This window comes from Equus caballus, chromosome 18 (assembly GCF_041296265.1).
Source record: "Equus caballus isolate H_3958 breed thoroughbred chromosome 18, TB-T2T, whole genome shotgun sequence".
Lineage (NCBI taxonomy): Eukaryota > Metazoa > Chordata > Mammalia > Perissodactyla > Equidae > Equus > Equus caballus.
The window spans coordinates 25757598-25771148 of NC_091701.1; the positions used below are offsets into that span (position 1 = coordinate 25757598).

General features: G+C 36.6%; 1 protein-coding gene across 3 annotated transcripts in view; it reads right to left on the minus strand.

Moving 5' to 3' along the window:
* LRP1B (LDL receptor related protein 1B) overlaps nt 1-13551 on the minus strand; it is a 1824397-nt gene that overhangs the window by 1496966 nt on the left and 313880 nt on the right. For all 3 annotated transcript variants that reach the window (XM_070241833.1, XM_023622537.2, XM_023622536.2), the window contains one exon: nt 11173-11295. In XM_070241833.1, the coding sequence (XP_070097934.1) occupies nt 11173-11295 (123 nt within the window). The remainder of the gene's footprint in view (nt 1-11172; nt 11296-13551) is intronic.

Below are 13551 nucleotides of genomic sequence, written 5' to 3' on the forward strand. Positions count from 1 at the left end.
AGCAAAAAAGGTTAAGAAAACATTAATTATTTTTTCCAGATTCAATTTTTTCATATGCCCACACATAAAGTTCATATACATGCATATATAAATGTTAACCCATATACCTTTTATAATTATTAATACAGTAACATATACCATTCGTAAACATCCTTTCTAGCTGGAAAAAGAATTAAAATCCTCTCTCCAGTTGTTACTATATGTCTTTCATCTTTAGCATATTGATCTTGTCATTCCTAACATCTACCACAGGATCTGTCACATAGAAGTCACTCAATTAAAATTGGTTGTATATAAATTGGATAGCCACATATATGCATATCTGGATAGAGTGTGTATAGGAGGTCGTGTGGTATAACGGAAAACACACTGACTTAAATGTAATGTGAGACAGGCGCACATGAAACTCTCGCCTCCACTAAGAGAGAATCTTAGTGGAATCTATTTAACCTCTCTGAGCCTCATTTGCTTTATCTACAAGGCTGTATAGCATGGTGTAGTGTTCAATTTCAGCTCTGTCATTTGGTTACTTTAACACCTCCAGCAAAGAACTTCCCTCATGCTTCATGTTTGTCATCAGTAAAAGGGGACCACGGTTAGTGTCATAGGCAGAGCTACAATTAGCTCATATAGTGACTTCATGCAAATCAGAAAATGTTGCCCCTTTTTCAATATAGTTCATTTGAATCTATGGGAAAATACATACACCTGTGCTGGGTGTGATATTTATGTCACCGTAGTCCTCTGCATAACCTGAACAACTGAACTGATGTCCTGCTCAGTGTTATTGCCAGGATCAAAGAAGAGAATCCATATAAGGCTCATAGCACAGCATCTAGCTCATATCAATCGTCCATTTTGTGTCAGTAATATCACCACCATCTTTATCATAAACACTACCTTCTTTAACTCAGAAATAGTAGCATTTAACCAGGATAGAGGACTAAATTAGCATAGGCTAAAGCCCTGGCACGTGAGACAAATGGTTGAAGTACAGTTCCTAGTAAGCACCTTGAACACAGTATTTCCTCAGTAAATGGATGCTGATTGATTGAATGGTTTCTAGTTTTCTTAAAGACAATGTGCCTATATATTATGAGAAGTCTAGTTCAGTGACAAAGTTGTCTTCACTATTTAAGTGAAAATTCATAGCCTGTCAGTTATTTTAAAAATTGAATTGTCTAATATGTGCAAATTTGAAAGTAAACTATAACAAAATTCTCCAAAGGTTCATGTGGAGAAAGAAGCATTTCTTTTTACTGTCAAACTACATCTACTTTATTGCCTAATCCAATGATCAATTCAGAATCAAACATTATAACAATCTAATACAGATCATAGCAACCTAATACAGAATGTTACAAATATCCTTGTTATAACTAGTATATACTAATTATGCATGTCTAGTGTTTTGCTCAAAAAATAATGGTAGATCATCTATCCAAGTTTGTGTTTTGTGTTGTAACTAGCTAGCATTGCAAAGATGGCCACCAACCACAACTCTAAATGAGTTTCCAACTGCACCTGTAAATGGGTGTCCCCTGTCGCCAGGAGGAAGGGTCGGGCAAATCTATTTTTCTTTAATTTTGGAGCAATCCATCATCTATAAATATTTGAAAAAAATAAACCTGTAGGCATTATCAACTGACTTTTCATTGAAAACATATTTCGTTTGCATAATAATAGGACTATATAATTAAATTAAGCATTCTTAGAGGGTTAGAACCACTGCTGAAGGGATGGGCCCCTTATTCCATCAGAAACTGTACAGTGATTTCATTTCCTGTCTCTTCAACAGGCTTATAACGCTTGTAATTTTAGTACACTGATAGCTAGTATATATCTTCAAAGAAAAAAGGAAATTTTTAAATCACTGCATTATTCTTACACTAGTATAAAAATAAATGGAATATTAATAGATGTATTGTAAATGCTGTATTAGTCAACTAGGGCTGCCATAGCTAAATACCACACGCTGGGTGGCTTATACAGTAGAAATGTATTTCCTCACAGTTCTGGAAGTGAGATGTCCAACAAGGGTTGGGTCCCCTGAGGCCTCTCTCCTTGAACTCTAGGTGGCCACACTCTTACTGCCTCTTCACATGGTCTTCTGTCTGTGCATATGTGCCCCTAGTGTCCCTTAGTGTGTCCGAATTTCCTCTTATAAGGGCTCCAATCAGAATGGATTAGGACCCATTCTAATGACCTCATTTTAACTTAACTTAGATATTTTAAGGTCCATTCTCCAAAGGCAGCCTCACTCTGAGATGCTGGGGTTTAGAGCTTCAACATATGAATTCTGAGGGGGCAAAATTCAGCCCATATCAGATGCTACAGTAGAAACTTAGGAAATGGAAATTCTGGACTCTTACTTCAGCCTTGTCACCTGTTAGTTATGAGACTCTTGACCAAGCAACCTGTCTGTGTCTCAGATTTCTTACTTTTTTAATGGCCACAACACTTAGCCTATCTTTCTCAAAAAATAGTTGCAATGGACAAATGATATTTGATGAATTTAATGTACATGTCCTTAAAAAGATTACCAAAGTACTATACAAGTACTAATCATTTCTGTAATTCCTATTTGTGAAAGATTGAAATTATTAGTCTTATGGCTGTATGCTGAATTCTAAGAAAAGTGTTTCCTATTAATAATTATTTTTCTCTTGGCAACTCAATAAGAGATATTGGGAAGTAACTGTTTGTTGGTTTTCTTTTTTTGCTGTTGATAACCCAGAAAGAATTGTGCCAGTTGAAAGACTCTCCCCTCTTGTATCTTATCCTTCAAGGTGGACAAATGAGTAATTTGGGCAAACCCTTCCCTCCCAAGCCATCTTTTTTCAGTGAAACAAACAAAACAAAACAAAGATAAAAAAGAAGAAAGAAGCCCCACAGACTGAGTGGACTGCCATAAGCCACATTTGCTGAATTGGTATCCTCTCACCTAAGCCCTATTGTTACCCATCTTCTTATCAACTTTACTCCTTTCTGAGCAATTTCTCACTTCCGGAAAATCAGAAAAGCTAATGTTACAAAAATTTTAATTAAAAAAATTCAGCCTGGGGGCCGGTCCTGTGGCCGAGTGGTTAAGTTCACCGGCTCCGCTGCAGTGGCCCAGGGTTTCACTGGTTCGGATCACAAGAGCGGGCATGGCACCACTCTTCAGGCCACATTGAGGCGGTGTCCCACATGCCACAACTAGAAGGACCCACAACTAAAATATACAACTATGTACTGGGGGGATTTGGGGAGAAAAAAGCAGAAAAAAAAGAAGATTGGCAACAGTTGCTAGCTCAGGTGCCAATCTTTAAAAAAAAAGGAAAAAAAATTCAGCCCAATGTCAATGATGCTGCCTGAATTTGGACAGGGCCAATATAGCAACTAGTAGAATAATGATACTCTTTGTCCTACTAAAACTTCCATAGGCACATTACAGTAGGGTTTTATGTCCTGCTTTCAGGGAAGGGTGATGGAAGACAGGGGAAGGAAGACAGAAAGAAAGGCATTGCCATTAAAATAAGTTCTTAGAACACAACATACTTTAGTGCTTCATTTAGCAAAATATGTCATTTTAGAAGTACTTCTGAGTGAAAGTCAAATGTAAATTTTATACACTGACTATAAAGAATAAAATGTCCTCTGGGAAGAAATTTGCTCACCCATGAAAGGTAAGAAGCCTTTGTCTTCAACCCCAAATGCTAGGTTAGTTGTGGATAAATGATGGATTGAATTGTTTCTGTGAAGACTCCTTGCTCAGCCTTCAGCTTTGTCCCTCTAGAGCCCTGCAGGGCATTTGTTTACACAACATCATCCCTTAAGCCGAGGAGATTTTATCAGAGTAGTCTCTAGAATTCATCTATTTTATTTTACACTCTTTATTCTACATCATTTCAAAGTTTTCATCCCTGATAGTTTCCAATCCAGGCTGAGGGACTTGAGTCCCTTTTTATTCTGTGACCTGTGATCTTGGATCAGAAAACCAAAAAGCAGTGACTTCATGAGTGACAAAGCGAGGCCTTTGTTAATACTGGTCTTGCTCCACTTGTGTGAATTGCCCGTGCGCTCAGTTTCATCACCTGTGCCTCCAATCAGCCTTTCTTGAAATTGCAGAGGCAGACTTTCAGAGACCCATTAGCACATCGTGGGGCAGAATGAAGAGAAATGTCACCCCCCATCCTGCCCCTACTGTGCTAGGGAAATGGACCAACATGAGACAGACCCTTTCAATTCACAGTTGTACTTTCCCCACCTTCCCGTCACCCCTTCATATCAACTCTTAAGTGGGAGTATTTTTGTTATTAAAGAAAGGTCAATGTTTTTGGCCTCTCTACTGCTAAGGGAGAAGCCTCAGAATAAAACGAAGAGCAAAACAAAAAGAATTGAAAGAGACATAAACTGTCCTCATGGGTCTCATATGCTTTCCCTTTAATCTATAAGATCATTTCAGCTTCTTTACCTAAAAAAAATCTTAGCTTCGTGGCTCTCATATATTAGCTCATTGCAAAGTGACCTCTAAATCACTATTACTTAGAAACAAGAACCATACTTTCATCCATTTTATTGTTCCTACGGCTACTTTCAGGGCCCTATTCTGCGATATACTTTTAAAGGGCAGTGTCTGTTTGCTAACAACCTCCCACCTGAATTTCATTTTATTTCTCTGACCTCTGCCAAAGAAAGAAAGTTTAGAAGAAAATTATAAAAGGGTTTCTACCCTATATCCTAGGGGAAAGGTCATTCTATGAATATAAGAAGTTCATTAATATCCTCCTATCTAAATAAAGGTTAAAATTTCACAACAAGAGATACACAATAGAAGAAATGGGTAATTCATGCAGAGGCACATCTAACCCTAATAACTTACAGCCATTTTCATTTTTCATAAATGCTTCTCTCTCTATTACCCAGGAGACTTGTTATTTTTACTGCATTATTCAATTACAATTGATCACTCCCTAACTCAGTGTGATACAACCCTGTTGGGATAGACTTCTGTGTTTTTCAGATGATACGTATAATTTAATATTTTTAAATTAGGTGCCCTAAGGGGTCCTCTTAGGAGTTGGATCCTTCTTTACTTCAGTATTTCAAAAAAAGGAGGACAAGTTCAAAGAAATATAAACTCTGCTTTCACCAATAACAGCCAACATAGAGGAAGACAGAAGGATCATAAACTCAATTTCCTCATTTCTTGAAATGAGATAACATCTATATTTTAGGACTGCAGTGTCGATTAAACAATATTATTCACGAATGTGTTTTTTAGCCATGTATTTTAACTTTAGTCAATTAGTCAACATGATGCTTTTGGAAGAGTTCCTGGAAAAAGCCACCTGTCTCAAAATCTCTATACCAGATTTGTCCTAATATTTGAGTGTAATATACCTAATTATTAAAAACTGTTAGCGACTTAACTTGAATCAGTGTATGTGGTAAATTAATCCTATTCCTAGCCACATCCTTAGAGAATAAAACTAATTATCAGTAAGACAGGGAGAAGGTCTATTAAGAGGGGCCAGTTAGGATGCTCTCTCCAAAGATCCTCAGGGTAAGGGGCTTGCTCAGAGTTCTGGGCATCTGAAACGCAGGTCCAGTGTGGCATGGAGAGGAATCTTACTACGGAACAGGCACTATTCTAAGCACTTTTACTGTGAGGCAGGTATCATCATGTCCATGGTATAGATGAGGTAATGGAGCCTTGGAAAGGTTAAGTTAGTTGCCCAAGAGCAAAGATATCCGTAGGGGAACTGGCTTTGTAGCCAAGCAGTTGGGATTCAGAAGCACTGATCATGCATTGTGCCTGTCGCCTCCCACGCAGTAGATGGAGAGAAGGAAGGAGAGTGAAGGACACTGTAGCACATGCTACCCAGGGCCTCTGCCTATCCAGTATCTATTCTCCCCTTTTTCTTTACAGGAAGAACCAGAAATTTTATTTTGGAAAGCAACAGGACCTATTGAAAATACTCATTGCCCCATACCTTATATGATTAGCTCTGTCCAAGGAGATCTCAGCAGAAATCTACTGAGTTTGATTGCTGTAAAAACTAGTTTTCCTGATAAACAGAGAGACTTGGCTGGAACTTGCCTTTTCCATTTTCTCTCTCCCTTCTTTCTGCCTCAAATGATATTATCTGCTGGCGGAGGCAGAGCAGCCATATTGCAGGTAAAAGACTGACAACTCCATGCAAAGTATGACAAGGCAGAAAGATCGAAGAAGCATGGTGTTATTCTAGAGTTGCCATATCAGTCCTGAATTGGCCACTTTTGCAGTTTTTTATATGAAAAAAAACCCTTATTTGGTCAAGCTACTGTTCATGCTCCATGTGTTCAAATGCAATCCTAACCAATAAGGAGGTATGCAAAAATAGAAGAAAGAACCCAGCTTTGTAGATGACACCATATTGCCTGAATCTGGCACCATAAGGTGGTAGGTAGGCACACAGCTCTGTGCTGGAAACTTCCACTGTGGGGGGTTATGCTGCTCCCTGTGGCAGCAGTACCTGTGCACAGACCCACCTCCACAACTGTAAACAGCAGATATGGTTCAGCTATGACCCAACAGTGTCTACAGCCTGCTGACCACATCTGACCTTGGCCTCTTTTTCCTACAGACTGTTGAGCTGAGAATATTTTTTCCATTCTAAAAAGTTTTAAAAACAAACAACAAAAAAGAAGAATATGCAAAGAGATCATACAGGCTCATGAACCCTAAAATATTTACTATCTGGTCCTTTACAGAAAAGGTTTGCTGATCCCTGCAGAAGGATAGGACAGAACAGAATCAATGTGTAAATTATCCCAACAACTATCCAGGTTGCAAATATTACCCTCCTGTAAGGCCATTTTTATTCTCCTTTGTTGGCCAATGAGTCCTTAAATCCAAAACATGATCTGTAACTGAAGGACTTCAAATGATTTTCTGAAGAGGGGTAGTGTAGGCCAATTGGGGAGAAGGAGAAACAGCAGGGCTAATACCTTCCCGACTTAAAAAGGAAGAATCTGGTTTTAAGGACATTAACATCAGATTCCCAGAGAATATCAGACATCAGCTGGAGCTGATTGTTGGAAAGGAAGTATCATTAAGAATTCAACAGAAAATCCTAGAAGGAATTAAATTTTGAATAACTCAGAATAAAAGTGCCTTTCAAGAAGACTTCTCTGCCACAGGTGGTACCAAGCTTTCATTCCACAAATAAGCATTTCTACCATTCATTTTAATTCTCATCACACATCACGTTAGACTAACAACACTGGGTAGAAAGCAGTGAGTAGAAAGATGGTGATTTTCCTGATTTTCTATTCTCATTGCCTCACAGGATCTAAAGATGGTGAGCCTTTCAGACACTTGAAAAATTACTTCAAATAACATAGAGAAATAAAGACTTTCATTTCCAACATAAAGCTAAAGAATCATTTCTCTTACTCAATGGACAGGATATAATTATTAAATTTCTCAAATTTCGTGTTTTAGAAAACTCGTCCTAACATGCAATCAGCTTAGTGGTAAATCAACACCACACAAGTGATTTTTCGTCTGTATTGCTGTTAGTGAGCTGTAACTCCTGCTTCATGGATGCTAGAGAATACTCCTACAGCCTGGGCCTAAACAAACACTGAAGAGGAGGAAAATTTGTACCCATTGACCTCTCAGATGCCCAAATATCTAAATATCATATAATTTCCAAGATTTCTTGGTTTTCTGCATGTATGTTTATCTTCTGAAGTATTTCAGTCATCAGCATTTCACAAGCAAATCTTTTCCTCTTTCTTGACAATGTCTATTTTTTTCCTGTTAGAATTCTGTCATTGCAGGGCTTTCACAATTTCATAATAAATTCTACGTGATATTGGTCTTCTTATCATTTTAAAAGCTAAGTGGATTTAGGAAAAATAAGCGTACTGCATCAGCTGTTTTCATCTAATATTTTGTAGATACAACATACTCTATGTTCAAATCAAAGAAGATAACACACTTTTGTTCATACATTGAGCACAAAATTACCCTTCCTAAGAATCAATCTTCAAGGTTTTTGATTTCTAGCATTTATCTTTCACACTGAATGTATACATTCATATAATTATAAAATTATGCAATTATTTTATGTAGATCAGTGATGACTGCATATGAATGTCGTAAAACAACACATTACAAAGCACTATGATTAGGGAAAATGGTAATTGTGAACATCTGGATTGAGAAACTTAAATTTGAGAAAAGTCTGATATTTTTCATAAAGGGTTTTTTCTACGCTTGTTCAGATTTCAATTAGTACCAACTGAAACCATTTATCTGAAACAGACTACTTAAATGTAGATCAAAATATGCTGCTCAGATTAAACACCTAGTTAGAAAAATAGTTATTTCTTTGTCTTTGTTATGTGGCTACATTGACATAAGAATAGTTTTAGTGTGGCCTTTAAGGATATTCAGCAATTTTGATGTTCAATGATAGAATAAGAATGGGCAAAATGAAGAAAGATTTTTAAATTGAATTAATCAAATTTTATTGAGGAGGAAAATAACTATGTACTTAACAACTGCCAAAAATATCTTGAGCAGGTATGAATTTCATTTTAAAAACTAAGTAAGCAGAAAATCTATCCCTATTTTTAATTAACCCTCATGTAATTGCTAATTTGAGGCATCAGTTTGCTAAGACCCATAGTCTCTGTGAGTTGAAGGACCTACCTTCTTCCCCATACCCAAAGTGATGTCTACCTTCTGGGCAAGATGGATATTCAAAATATTTAACAACATTGTGGTGGAGACACTGACCATTAAGAGTAGACGATCAATCAATCAAAGTGGATGCTGGCTGGCAAACAGAGGTGTGGGCATCCCCTGCAGGGCATCAGCCATGTTCCTCAAGCATGGAGTGGGCATGGGAGGGAGAGCGAAATATTTGTAATCCACCCACTTTGGCGTTCACTGCGAGGTGTCTTTCCTTTCTGGGCTTTAGTTTTGACCAGACAGGGCTTTGCTCTTCCTCTGTACCACAGATCATCTCCAGTCTGATTCTCCTACTGAGCTCCCTCTTGAGCACAAAGGGAATATCATTGTTCTTCACCAGCAGGAAAGGAATTCCTGCCTAGATAGGCTATCCAGCCTTTACTTCTCAATGGCTTTTCCACTGTGCCAGATATACAGTTCCACAGCATTTCTCTGTCAACTTGGCCTTCCTGCATATGGATCGTCCAAATCTATCTGATGCCTCAGTCATTTTTCCCTTCAAGAAATCAATGGGAGGATCAGGGCAGAGATGCAAGACTCCAGTAGCAAAACTCAAAAATTTAACTTTTTATTCTCATTATGTTATGGGAATATCTCCTTCCAATAGTGAGGAGAGAATTCCAAGATGGCACTTAGATAGGGGACAGCTAAAGCTTAGAAACAGTTAAGTCCCACTACTTATCTATTTGAAATATGGTCCCACTGCTTATATATTTCATGGCCAGAAGATTTATTATTCTTGTCTTTTCACGTTATTATGCACCCATAGGCATAATATTGAGATTATTTTCCATTTTTAAACAACTTTACTAAGATATAACTCAATACCATACAATTCACCCATTTAACATGTACAATTTGATGTTTTTAAACATATTAGTAAAATTGTGCAAGCTTCAATGTAAACTAGTTTTAGAACATTTTCATCACCCTCAGAAGAGACCCCATACTCTTTGGCAGTCATTCCTCATTGCCTTCCACACCACCAGGCACTGCTCATCACTCATCTACTTTCTATCTCTATGGATTTGCCTATTTGAGATTTTTCATATGAATGAAATCATAAAATATGTGGTCTTTTGTGACTAGCTTCTTTTCCTTAGCACAATGTTTCCAAGGTTTATCCACATAGCATGTATGAGTTCTTCATTCTTTTTTATTGCCAAGAAATATTCCATTGTACAGACTTAACAAATTTTATTATCCATAGAGTTTTTTCCTATTAATCTATTTTGTAAAATCTTATCATGCCTAGAACCTTTTCTATGCTATAGGGAGTCTACTAAAGGTTTTCAGAAGTAAACTGGTGAAATTTCTGAAAATTGCAAATGTAGTTAACAACTACGACCCCTTCCTATGGAAGGAGTGGGCTGCTCAAAATAAAGAGAAGCAATTAGTGCAAATATCAAGTACCCATATGCTGAGAAACTTTAGAAACACTAGCAAACATAAAGAAAATGAACAAGCATTGTCTCTACTTTCTAACGGCAAGATTTTCATCAAAATTTATATGGTCCTGTCTGCGAGATTTGTAAACAAATAGATAAAAATGGAAAATGGAACCAACAATTGTTATCTCTACAATATCAGGCAATAAGGATGATGGATTTTTTTTTTTCCACTTTGACCTCACAGATCTACATAGCTGCTGTGAGGATGATATTGATAAGCTGGCTGACCTGCTTGCATGGGGAGCACAGACCGACAGTAGAAGTTCTAGAAATATCAATATCAAAATTTAGGGGATTGTTCACACTCCTTGTGATAGTGGCTATTTAAAAAAAAGTGCAGCAGATTTATCTGTGGTCCTATTATTATTTCTAATTTTGTTTTAGTGGCATTTTTCATGTAGGCAAAGCCCTCTGTGGACTCCAAGTTAGATACAGTGGTATGGTTACAATTAGGATCCATGTGTACCAATGGCTTCTTAATCTGATACTATAAAAGGTGAAGATCCTCTCTGCATGGATGGATAAATATGGTTTCAAAAGAAAACACGTTCAATAATTTGTGTAATGCCCTAGGATATTAATGGAAGTAATATGGGAACTAAAGCTTGATTACTATTCCTTTCTATGCCTCTCTGTCTCAAAATACGTAAATATGTGCAATAAATTATCAGAGAGAGTCTTATTCCCTTTTAATGTTGTTTAAAGGATATTTTTTTCTCTTCAAGTCATTTTTTTCTAGTAGTAACACAATCACGTTAAAATAATTGACCTTGCATTTTCTTCCCTTCATAAGTTAATTCATACAACAAAACTGAATTTTATGCTCTCATTCACGTAGTCATTTTAAAGGAACACAAAAAAAGTTTCAAGTTTCTTTGCCTATTTGGGGAAAAAAAGGATCCACTAGAACACCAGTCATCTGTGAAAACAACTGACATTTCGTTTCACATGTAAGGTAAATCCAAATGGCATGAGAACCTTTCTACTCACAGGTATCTAAAGACTCGTCTGAATCATCAGGGCAGTCAGGGTCCCCATCACACAGCCAGCTCTGGGAGACACAAGTCACATGATCGTGGCAAAGAAATTCACCAGGATCACACAACTGCTGATCTGAAAATGAAAATGTTTCGAAATAAAATATGAATGATCTGAACATGAACAAAAGAGCAGTACAAAGATGAAATGTGAGAAAGCAATACATAAAAGGTATATGAATGTGATCCACATTTTCTGTTCAGCAGCAAAACTAAACCAATTATTTTTCTGAATTTTAGCCACTCAGTTCAAACATACAATTTTGATAGACTTGACTTTGTTGTGGTCTTACGCAATCCATTCTGGAAATGCTTAAGAATTCTGTTTGTGTGTGTGACTAGAGGCTATGTCATATGGGATAAGGTATATAGATATCACAGCAAGAGGGTTTTATAGAAGATGTTGATCCAAAGCAGAAGTTCCTGAGCATAGAAATTTTAGTTTCCTCCTCTGCTCCAAGAGAAAGAAAAATCAGTAATAAAAGTTAAATATTGGACTTAAACTCCATATCTGAGTATTCAGTTCTTAACCATCTATCCTGATACTGGGGCTTCATGTCTCTACATCAATTAGACACCCACTATCATAATATTTCCTTCTATTTTTTTGCTATGACTTCCCAGGTGACAGTTTCTGCTGCTAGACAGCAAAAGTGGTAGTAAATTTCCATAAATCTTCTTCTAACTCAAGTTTCTACAGTTGGTGGTATCCAAAAAGTCCACTATTTTCTTCCCATCATTTCAGAATATTTAGGATCTGTTGCCTTTCCTCAAGTCCTAGTAAACTCATCAGATGTTGGATGCTGGTTTTCGCAATATACTTACTTATACCTTATGAATCCATTCAACAAAATATTTCTTTTTTGTATTTTAACATGTCTGAAATAGAAATGTTTTTTACAATTGACGACTTCTGAATGCAAAGCAGTGTTAGGAATATCTTAGTCCTGTGATATCACTTAAACTTTTGTTGTGTATATAAGGAATGATTCAAGATAAAAGAAAATCCATCAGTAAAGAGGATATATACCAAATTATACCAAAAAAACATATACCAAATGAAAATTCTAAGTGATATGAAAGTGTTAGATCATAGCTTAATTGGGATTTTTTTCCTTAGCAATATACAAAATGATGGTGTATCTTCCACTCAATGTTTTGATAAAAATTGGTATATCTTTCCTTTCTCTCCCTCAACCTCTTTCGCCCAACAACAACATAACTTTCAATAAATATACATTACAGACACACACACACACACACACATCTTTAATCTATAGATATGGATATATAGTCAATTTCTTCCAGTCTCAAACTATAGATATTTCCCGAAAATTCATATTATTTTATGTTAATCTTACTATATGTTCCAATGAATTCACCATCAATATCACACTCATTACCACTGCTATCACAATTGTTGTTTTTTACATTAAGTTGCTTGAGCATACTCTGTTTTTAGCCCTACACTTGCTGCTATAGATTCAAAGTCACTGTCTTTGTCTTCAAGGGTCCGGCAGACTACTTACTTGTGCCAACAGATCCAGGGGAAAAAAACACTTTGTATACAAAAAGTTGTTAAGTAAATGATATAGAAAATAGCTCCTAAGAGGAGACACCACAGGTAGAAACAGGTGGAGACAAACACGAAGAATAGTTTGTGGATGATGAGCATTATTTTAAAGATGGGTAGGATTGGGATAAATAGAAAGTAAATATAGGACATTCCAGATAAGGAAGAGAGTAACAAAATTGCTAAGGAAGTAATTATTAAAACACATTTGAGACAAAAAAAAAAAGTTTTCTACTAAAATTGAAATAAAATTCAGGTTACAAGACCTGGGTTTTCTCTGCCAAACAGTAAGTGTGATATTTATAAGTATGTTCCAGTGCTGGAGGACGGGAACTTAAATTTTGCTTTGGACTATCACATAACTTTCTTGTTAATGTATGGAAAGAGCATGAGATAAAGTTCAAATTATTTTGCTTATAGACAAAGAGACAATATAATTTGTTACCAAACTGGGAGAGTTCTGAGGGTGAAGGAAGGCTTATTAGTAATGATACTGGGCAAGAGGTATAAACCAAGTCTATTTCAGAAAAATCAGAATAGATCTTCATTGTACCTCTAGCTACTCTGCATTTGATCTATGATCTTGAGATGCTAAGTTTTTCTCTTTCTTCTTTCCTCCCAAACTATAACAAATTGCTATGAGGAGAGGGGAAAAGAGATAGTGCCTTGATAAATGCCATTGCATAGTGTCTGACTCAGTAAATAATCAATAAGAATTTGTTGAAAGGATAAAATAATAAAGTGGACCACAAAGAACCA